Genomic DNA, 10,567 nt, shown 5'->3' with positions numbered 1-10,567 from the left:
TGTGATTAGATCATGGAAAACAAAGAGAGAAGAAATCAAAACTAAGAATTTTGTGAAGTTAATTTTCTTTTCTTCATGGGCCAGAAACCAATCCTTGTTTCAAATTCATGGCATGCTAAAGAATGGAAAGCATTGAAACAATGATACAAATCATTGCCATTTCAGTACTTTGGACTTTATTTGTAAAATGAGGCTTAGATTTTTCGCTCTTCAGGCTGCCCCCAGAGGGACCAGCAGCATCAGACATTTTAACTCAGAATCTGCATTTTAACAAAACCCCCAGCCTAATTTTTATGTTTATCAGAGTTTGAGAAGCCAAAATAACTCCCAGCTAGTTAATTCTGCCATCCCATGATTCTTGTTGGAAGATTCCATGTTGGTAAAAGGCGACTCACTTTCTTAGGAGTCCTTTTTGACTTGAGTAAACAGATCGCTCAACAAGTTGAACTAACTTTTCAGGTCATAGCTTTAACAAGGCAAAGCTGAAATAAAGACTTGCTCTGCTTGTTTGATGTCATCAGCTTCCTTCCTCTGACTAACGTTAATCTTAGTATCTAAGTGGACGTAAATCAACAGAAAATTATTTCAGTATAATTTAATATTTGTGGAATATCAACAATTTTCTCAGTGCCAAAAAGACCTTAGGTAAGATTCCTGCTCTTGAGGCACCTAGGCAAGATGGTCACTTTGTTTCAAAAGTCTGTGATCTTATTTTCTTGGGCTCAAAAATCACTGTGGATGGTGATTGCAGCCATGAAATTAAAAGATGCTTGCTCCTTGGAAGAAAAGCTATGACAAATCTAGACAGTATATTAAAAAGCAGAGACATAGCTTTGCCAACAAAGGTCTATCTAGTCAAAGCTATGGTTTTTTCAGTAGTGATGTACAGATGTGAGAGTTGGACCATAAAAATGGCTGAGTGCTGAAGAACTGATGCTTTTAAACTGTGGTGCTGGAGAAGACTCTAGAGAATCCCTTGGATAGCATGGAGATAAAACCAGTCAATCCTAAAGGAAATCAACTCTGAATATTCACTGAAAGGACTGATGCTGAAGCTGAAGCTTGAAGCTCTGATACTTTGTCCACCTGATGTGAAGAGCCAGCTCATTGGTAAAGGCCTTGATGCTGGAAAAGATTGAGAGCAGGAGGAGATGAGGTTGACAGAGGATGAGATGGTTTGATGGCATCACTGACTCAATGGACGAGTCTGAGCAAACTGCAGGGATAGTAAAGGACCGAGAAGCCTGGAGTGCTGCAGTCCCTGGGGTCACAAAGAGTCGGACACGACTGACTGACTGAAGAATAACACAGGTTGATTCATAATTTGTTATTATCCAGGACTGGAAGCCATACCAATTCAGTAAAATACCTCATGCCTAAGTCTCAGGGTGATAAGCACAGTGTGAAGGTAAGCTAACAGGCAGCTTTATCCTGAAGTGCTGTTCCCTTTGATATTGTGCATGTGATTAAGCAGCCCAAAATCATTACAGGCTATGAGTTCTGCTTTTTCCCTTGATTCCTCTGTGGCCCAGAATAGGATGTGGTTTAATTCAAGGTCAGCACAAATTTGATATGAAAAGATTTGAGTCCAATGGGAAATAGATGGAGGTGGTAGAGAAAATGAGCTAGTCCTCCGTGAGAGGGGAGAGGGGTTGGCAGCCTTGTAAGGGGAGAGGAATTTACTCCCGAGACTGTGAGACCGAACTCGGTTATTGAAGGAAGCCAGTGTTGGGGTGCTGAGCTGCTGGAGTGGGAAGAATTTATTAGATAAACTTACATTTTCAATTGGAAATGCCATCCTCAAAAACAGGTTTGCCTTTTCAAATTGGAGGGTAGCTTACGTTTAATGGCTCATTATTGTTAGGGACAGCATACTTGGTATGCCAACATCATTAAACTGATACTTTCTAAAAGAAGGCTGTATGTTTTTGTTGTTGTTAAAGTTTTTTTCCCCAGTATTTATTTGATTGCGCCAAGTCTTAGTCGAAGCATGTGGGATCTAGTTCCCTGACCAGGGATTGAATCTGGATCCCCTGCATTTGAAGCACAGAGCTCTAGCCACTGGACCACCAGAGAAGTCCCAAAAGTTTTTTTTTTTTTGGATGGTGGCTTTTTCAACCTGTCACTTACTAGTCAACTTTGTGCTGTTCAGTCAAGCCAAACAGAAGTGGATTCTTCTGGTTCCTGCAGAAGATGAGGGAGCACTCAAGAGCTGTTACAGTCATTCTTTGTCATTTACTGGTGCAGAGTTTCCCATTTTGCCTTGTTCTTCTCTTCATTGGTATATGTCCTGATATCCTATCTGGATTGTAACTTTCTTAAAAAGGAGAGAGCATAGTGCCTGCACCAGTAAGCCCCATGGGAGTTAATTGTGTTGAGATTTCTCAGACCTCTTTGGCTATTCAGTAACTTTCATTAAGTACATGGTTAGTTTTATCTCATTTATTCATTTATTTTGCAGACTCCTCTGTTTCATGGGACTCTCCACTGATAGTTCATTAAAACAAAGCCATTTTATTTCAGGCAAAACAAATTAAGGCTCAGATTGTTATATGTCATTATCTGTAGTGTGGGAGTGAAACTGGGGAAGTGCAGTGGAAATAAGTGTATGTGGCTGGAGTGAAGGGAGAACCTAGATAAAGCAGGCGATGTCAATGGGGCAGTGGGAGGGCAGAAGAGAAAGAAAGGCGAAGGGAGTCATGGGGGTATTGTTTGCTGTCTATGCTAACTCAGTAAAGTTAATTAACAGAATACAAACTAAACTCTCTCACTAACTTCAGCTGTCAGGACTCCAATCAGGAGTTTGGGTCATGACTTCTGCTCTTCAAGGTTAAGTAAAACAATTTTTTTTTCATTTATTTTTATTAGTTGGAGGCTAATTGCTTTACAATATTGTAGTGGTTTTTGCCATACATTGACATGAGTCAGCCATGGATTTACATGTGTTCCCCATCCCGATCCCCCCTCCCGCCTCCCTCCCCATCCCATCCCTCTGGGTCTTCCCAGTGCACCAGCCCTGAGCACTTGTCTCATGCATCCAGCCTGGGCTGGTGATCTGTTTCACCCTTGATAGTATACTTGTTTCAATGCTGTTCTCTCAGAACATCCGACCCTTGCCTTCTCCCACAGAGTCCAAAATTCTGTTCTGTACATCTGTGTCTCTTTAAGTAAAACAATTACTGTGATACTATTAGGACACAATTACATAGGACCTGTGTCTGTCATTTATTCCTTCAGCAGGTTATTTCTGCACATATGGACAAGCATTCTGATAATGACAAAATGAGAGAATGTTGGACAAAAATATTTTAAATCCCTTAAGCTGATGGGATTTGAGCATTAATTTTTTTTCAATTAAAGTAATTGTAGTAAGCCAAAAGTAGGTATCATTCAGCTCATTCAACCCAATATTTATCTCCACAGGGCATAAAGTCTGTCCAAATGGTCAGGACTTGCAATTTAAACACTTTTCTCTCCTTTTAGTGACATTATCACATACTTAGTAAAACCACTAAAGAATGGTAAGTTAAGGGAGTCAGGTTTTCAAAACTGCAGGTGTTAATAAGCACCATTTTAAGTGTTGGGTTGGCCAAAAAGTTCATTCCCAACAAACTTTTTGGCCAACTCAATACAACAGAAAGAAAAAGGACTGTCAGAGGCTTTTTCAGAATCTCTACCATTGACTTTCCATTTTGGATCGTATGATTCTCAATTGGGAAACAGAAATCAAAGATCCAGCAGCAGGATTTATCACCTGACACAAAGAACATGGCAAACAACTTTTCGTAGTTGATTTTGGCTTCAGTGCACACTGGTGGGGCTGGTTGAGATTGAATAGGAGTCTGTTCTCTGTGTCTGCATCTCCACTACTGCCTTGCAAATAGACTCATCAGTACCATCTTTCTAGATTCCACACGCCTGCGTTAATATACAATATTTGTCTTTCTCTTTCTGACTTCAATCTGTATAGAATAATCAAATAGGATAGAGAATAATGTGATATGGAAACATATACATTACCATATTTAAAATAGATGTCAAGTGGGAACTTGCTGTGATGCAGGGAGCTGAACCCAGTGCTCTGTGACAGCCTAGAGGGTGGGATGGGGTGGGAGGTGGGAGGGGGTTCAGGAGGGAGGGGGCATATGTATATCTGTGTTTGATTAATGTTGCTATATGGCAGAGGCCAACACAGTGCTGTAAAACAATTATCCTTCAATTTAAAAAAGGTTGAATATAAAGGTCTACCTATTCTGATTAGACATTTTCTTACTAGCTCAATCTGTATAAAGGAAGCCAAATTTCCCTAAAGATATGATTAATGTGATACTAGATTCCTTTTAAACCCTTTTACAGAGTCCCATTTTCTTTAAACTAAAGAGATAGTGTCTCATATTCTGTTACTAAAAATGACATAATCTCTACACCCTGATCATCCTATATGTTTAACTGTGTGTGCTTTATCTAATTTTAATTGCATCAAATTGACTTTAAAAGTTAATGTCAGAGCACTTCCAGAATGGATCCATGAGTAGCTAGCTCTCTTATATTCTCTCCAATGAAACAACCCTAACTGGTAGAATTATAAATAAAAAAACAACCATTGGATCAGACTGTGAAACAATTTTATGCCCCAAGGCATTGTCAAAAACACAGGAGCAATCAGTTGCCAATTAGTGGAGGCTAACATCTGTGAGATAAACCCCAGCCAAAAGCTTGATAAGGAGTTGAGGAGAAGAGACGGTCAAAGAGAATCAGACCGAAATCACTGTCATCGTCCAGGGGAAGGACCAGGAGTGGGGGTGACAGTGTGCATGCCAAAGCTACACCCTCTGAGGAGAGACACTAGAGGCTGCCCACTGTGGAGGAAACAGACTCTAGTGACCTAGTCTGGTCAACCAAAAAATAAACAAGCAAACCATCACAGCCAGCCAAGGAGTTTGGATCAGTCTTCAGAGTTGCCACAGTGGAAAGGTATGGTTTGCAACAGCAACAAAAAGAACATGCGACATACAAGAAACAGGCAATGGGACCCATACACACCGAAACTGTCTTTGAAAGGACATGTATATAAGACATAGCAGACAAGGATTTCAAAGCAGCAGTTATAAATACATTTTAAAAACTAAAAGGGGTCTTCCCTGGTGGCTCAGTTGTAAAGAATCCACCTGCCAAGGCAGAGGACACAGGTTTGATCCCTGGTCTGGGACGATCCCACATGTCTCAGGACAACTAAGCCCATGCACCACAACTAGTGAGTCTACACTCTAGAGCCCACGAGCCTACTTGACTACTGAGCTCAGGCACCACAACTACTGAAGACCATGCACTTAGAGCCTGTGCTTCGCAACAAGAGAAGCCACTGCAATGTGAAGCCCATATGCTGCAACTAGAGAAAGCCTGCATACAGTAATAAACACCCAGCACAGCCAGAAAAAAAATTAAAAAAAAAACCCTGAAGGAAACCATGCTTATGAGTAGATTCAAAATTCTTCAACAAAATATTAGAAAACTGAATCTAGCAACATACAATATAAAAAGGATATGTCATAGCCAAGAGGGATTTTTCCCAGGAATGTAAGATTGACTTACATCCAAAAATTAGTGTAACATGTCACATCAATAGAATAAAGCACAAAACTACATGGTAATCTCAATAGACACAGAATAAGCACTAAATAAAACCCAACACCTTCATAATAAAAATAGGCAAAAAACTAAGAATAGAGTGGAAATTCCTTAACCTGATACAGGGCATCTACAAAAAAATCCAGAGCAATAATCACATCTAACGGTGAAAGACTGAAAACTATCCACAGAAGACTGAGAATAAGGCAAGAATGTTCACATACTTCTCTTTATTCAACATAATACAATACCTTCTAGCTAATGCAATCAGACAAGAAAAATAAAAGATATACAGATTGGAAAGGAAGACGTAAGTCTATTTGTATTCTAAAATGGCATAATCTTGTACAAAGGAAATTCTAAGGAAGTCATCAAAATACTATTAGAACTAATGAATGAATGCAGCAATCCAATCCAGGATTCAGATATATACCAAATCGATTGTATTTCTATACACTAGCAAAGAATAATAAAAATGGTATTAGGATGGGAATGTAAGTTGTCAAAGCTACTATGAACAACAGTCGATGTTAACAATGTTTTAATGATGTTAAAAAATGCTGATGTAGGCTTCCCTGGTGGTTGGTCTAGTGGTTAAGAATCTGCCTACCAATGCAGAGCACACGGTTTAATCCCTGGTCCAGGAAGATCCCACATACAGAGGGAGCAATTAAGAGCCAGAGCCACTCCTCTGCACCCAGAGCCACTGCTCTGCAGCAAGAGAAGTCACAGCAGTGAAAAGCCATCACACCTCAGCGAGGAGTAGCCCCTACTTGCTGCAAGTAGAGAAAGCCCCCATGCAGCAACAAAGACCCAGTGCAGCCATAAATAAATAAATGATTATGCATGGCTAGTGGGATGGCTTGACTGATTGTCTAAATATTCATTGTGCACCTGTTCCATGCAAGGGCAATATACAAGGGCCAAGATATGGGGGCAGCAGAAGGAAGAAAAGTCAAGTCTTCCATCATACCTTCTTACTGAGTTTCTTCATTACATTTATTATTACATTTGTTACATATATTATACTACATTCTTTCCATAAAAGACGATATACTGAGCCCTTAATCAAATTCTTTCCCCCAAAAGTACTGTATAATTGAGATGATTTATGCAATTGGAAGGAGAATTCAGCAGAGAAGAAAGTCTAGATTGTGACGAATCCCAATCATTTCCAATGTCCTCGGATGCCCAAGGTGGATTCAGGATTTGCACGCCAAAGTCTCCTGGGGCACGAGCGGGAGCCAGACAGCGAGAAGGCGGGGCTCTCTACTTGTAAGGAACCTCAAGTCCCAGAATTCCACGGGGACTCCAAATCCCAGAAACCCGCACTCCAAATCTTCTCCGAGTCCCCAGTCGGCTGACCGCGGACGCGACCAAGTTAGGAAACTGGGGTGAGACGCCGCAGCACTTGTCTCCAACCATGTTCGTAGGGAGGGCTTTTTACAGAAGTATAGTAACTTGAACCTTCAAGTTCTCTCAGTTACAGCTCCCACAAAAGGCCCCCTGCCGGGGAATCTGATATGATGTTCAGCACCACCACCCCCCATCCTCCCTCCCCTTTGCCTTGCTGCCGTAAGAATGGTTCAGCCGGACACTGAGGCTCCTTGATTTGGATCGATGGTTGCACCCGCCCTCCCCCGGAATGTGGGCCTTTAGAGCGAGCGAGGTGGGAGGGGCGGAGGCGGGAGGCGTGCAGGGCCCTGGCGGCTGTAGAGGCAGAGTCGGCCGCCGGCGGTGGGAGGAGCCGTGCGGTTCCGGCTGCCCAGGCGAGGCGACCCTTGGGTCCGCGCCGCGGGCGGGGACGACAGGTAGGCGAAAGGGCAGCCACGGCTCCGCGAGAGGCTCCAGCTGCGGAGTCCCCTGCGGCGCCCGGCGCGCCCCCCGCACCCTCGGCCTCCGGCGAGGCGGGGGAGTAAGGAGATGCCGACCCAGAGAGACAGCAGTACCATGTCTCACCCGACCGCAGGCGGCGGCATTGGGGACCATTCTCACCAGGTCCGGGTGAAAGCCTACTACCGCGGGTGAGTGTCCTGCGGTGGGGAAAGACCAGCTCGGCTTGGCCTGGAGGAGGGGCGAATGTGGGGCTGGAGATGTGGGAGGAATGGTTTGGGCGGACTAGTCGGGGGGACTCGGGATGAATGACCGAGTGGTCGGGGGAGGAACATCGAGCACCCCCATCCAGGGATGGTGCAGGGCGCCCTGGAACCGCAGGGCTGAGAATCCTGAGTAGGGTCCAGGGGAGGAGCTTTGGAGTAAGTAGGTCCCCCTGGTGGGTTTGGGAGACTTGCCTACTAAGATTTACAAAGAGCTTTACGTCTTTTTAAGTCTCGATAGTATTGGGGGTTGAGAGTTGATTCTGAGCGATGCCTTAGTTAACTAAGCTTACTATTAGATTTAAAAGACAGGATTGCTTCCGTTTGCTGACCCTTTTGATTACCAGCAGGCCTATAGCCTCTGGTTTTCTAAGTCAGATTTGTCTTGATGGTATAGAAGAGTTCCCGACATGTATCAGGAATATGATCAGGCTGCCAGTATGTTAGAGGTAGAGGTTATATTTGAATAAAGTTGATGTGTCTTCAGGGATATGCATTAGGTACTTAGATCTCGCCTGGGTTAGGTTGTATATGTGTAAATTAAAATTCGTGAACTCTTCTTTGTCAGGGTTGCTTTAAGTCTTGTCCGATAGGGTGAGATACTGCAAGAAGAGAAGAGGGTGCGCGTAGGCAGTTTTTAAAATCTGTGATCTTTACTCGTATTATCACCTAAGTTACAACTACTGTGGTTACCAAAAATAACCTAGTCCTAAAATCACAGTATTAAACCATTATCCGTAATCAGTTATCTGAAGTGTCCCTCTTCCCTTGAATTCAGTTGCGGTGTGAATTTTTTTTGAGATAATTACATTTGGGAACATTAGAAAGTGTGAGCATAAAGGTTTGCAACTGAGGGCTAACAGAAAACCCAACCTCTGTGGCCTGTCTTACTGCTTGTTCAAGCAGAAGTAAATTGCTTTTAAAAAAAACTCAAGCACTAGGAGGTTTGAAACTGCAGTGCATACTTTTACATTCCTGAGAGGATCAGTGAAGATAGCAAACTTTCAAAATGCCTCCCTTGTTTTGATTTCAAAGAAAATATAAGCTCCTATGTGTCTTATTGATTTAATAAAAGGATTTATTATTTTATTTGCTGCAGTGAAGCCTCGGACTCTCTGTTTATTAGCTTGACTGTATTCAGGAGTAGTTAAAGGAGTTATTTTGGACAGTAACAGTGGTTTTGCTTAAATTGATCAAGGAAGTCTTTATTTGAAAACAATAGCTCTGTACTTTGCACTGGGAAAAAAAATGCTTTGTTTCCTTTACCTTATCTTTAATTTGACAGATGAGATATTTCACTTTAGAATCTGCTCTCTTTTATAAAGTTGACAGCCTATGAGTTGTTATGTACAGAGAATAAAATATAGCACATTTTCTTTTTTTATAGTGTCTGATTATTGACCGTTTTAAAAAGTTGGATTTACACACAGAGTAGGAACGGGCAAATTGTTCAAAAATATAAAATGAAAAGTGTTCCCCATCCAGTCCTCCCAACCTCAAGAGTTAACTACTATTGATAGTTCATTTCTTGTTCTTCTGGAGATTGTCTTTATTTCTTACTTTAAAATTTCATACTTCTGTTTTGTGATTTATCAACTTTAGATGGTATCTAGTGATTCCTTCCTCTGAAAGATGAGAAACTGGGTGCATCCTATACTTTGCTTCCTTGCTCCCCTATGCCTTTCAATTTTTTATTGTTAAACTGTTATTTTTAGTTCACCAGTTTACTTTTCTGACTCTTGACTTACCAAATTTAGGTAGTTTTCAATGATTCCAACTATGAAACATGAAAATAGTGCTGCTTCCTTTTTTCTCCTGTTTTTCTTAGTTTGGCAATTGCAAATAGGCCTCGTGCTTAATTGCTCAGTTATGTTGGACTCTCTGCGACCTCGTGGATAGTAGTGCACCAGACTCTTCTGTCCATGGACTTTTCCAGGCAAGAATACTGGTTGCCATTTCCCTCTCCAGGGGATCGTTCCTACCCAGGGATCGAACCAGTGACTCCTGCCTTGACAGTCTGATGTTTTACCACTGATACAATACAGACCCAAATAGGCCTCACAAGTGTATAAATTAAAAATGTTGTAAGCTTCTCCTTTGCAAAGAAATCTAAGTCTGCTATACTTTAGAATGTAGGTACTGCTCCAATTATTTTTTAAAAAGGGAGGATAAGGACTTATAACCCTATTAATGCTTGACTAAAATGTCTTCAAGACATTCAGTTTAATTTTTTTTTTTTGCTTATTTTTAAAAACCTATGAATTTTGATTAGTAGTGAATCAACCTCTTGCCACTTAGTGCCTTTATTCAATGAAAGCTTTCTAATAGTGCCTTCATTTCAAGCCTCATTTGAAGACAACATCAGTGTTCCAAATTGTTCCAATTTCTGACCTCTGAAATTAGATCTGTTAAGATTATATGTTTATTAACAATAGCCCAAGCTGATGGTTATGATATTGTGTAGTCAGCTGCTCATTACTACAGATGAAACTAAAATGAGTCACCAATGAGGATAGTTAATAAACAGGTTGGCTGTCTAGAACACCTGCCTGATTTTTAAATAGAAAATTCTTCCCTTACTATCAAGAAATGTGAGGACAATCTGCATTTGAAAAAGTTTTCTTTTCTTTCACATCATCAGAACGGCTGTTATGGGAGAGTTTTTCCCTTATTCCCTTCTAACAATATTTCTTTCCAGTGAACGTTGAAATCTTGGAATAGCCAGAATTTTTTAGTGAATGAACTGCTGCCTCTTTCAACAATGTTGAGTGTTCTAATGTTGTTAAATTTGTTCTTTGTGCAACTGTGCTGTCTCCCTAGATATAAAAGATATTTAATTAGCC

At 41.3% G+C, this 10,567-nt stretch overlaps 1 protein-coding gene across 1 annotated transcript in view; it reads left to right on the top strand.

Annotated features, from left to right (window-relative positions):
- The first annotated feature begins 7,341 nt into the window (after positions 1-7,341).
- The window catches only part of PRKCI (protein kinase C iota), a 67,306-nt gene continuing 64,080 nt past the window's right edge, over positions 7,342-10,567 (top strand). Inside the window, exon 1 of the mRNA XM_065942654.1 lies at positions 7,342-7,652. Coding sequence (XP_065798726.1) covers positions 7,552-7,652 — 101 coding nt within the window. The 5' untranslated portion in view covers positions 7,342-7,551. The remainder of the gene's footprint in view (positions 7,653-10,567) is intronic.

This window comes from Muntiacus reevesi, chromosome 8 (assembly GCF_963930625.1).
Source record: "Muntiacus reevesi chromosome 8, mMunRee1.1, whole genome shotgun sequence".
Taxonomy (NCBI): Eukaryota; Metazoa; Chordata; class Mammalia; order Artiodactyla; family Cervidae; genus Muntiacus; species Muntiacus reevesi.
The sequence above is the reverse complement of the archived record's forward strand: the minus strand, read 5'-3'. Positions and strand labels throughout refer to the sequence as shown.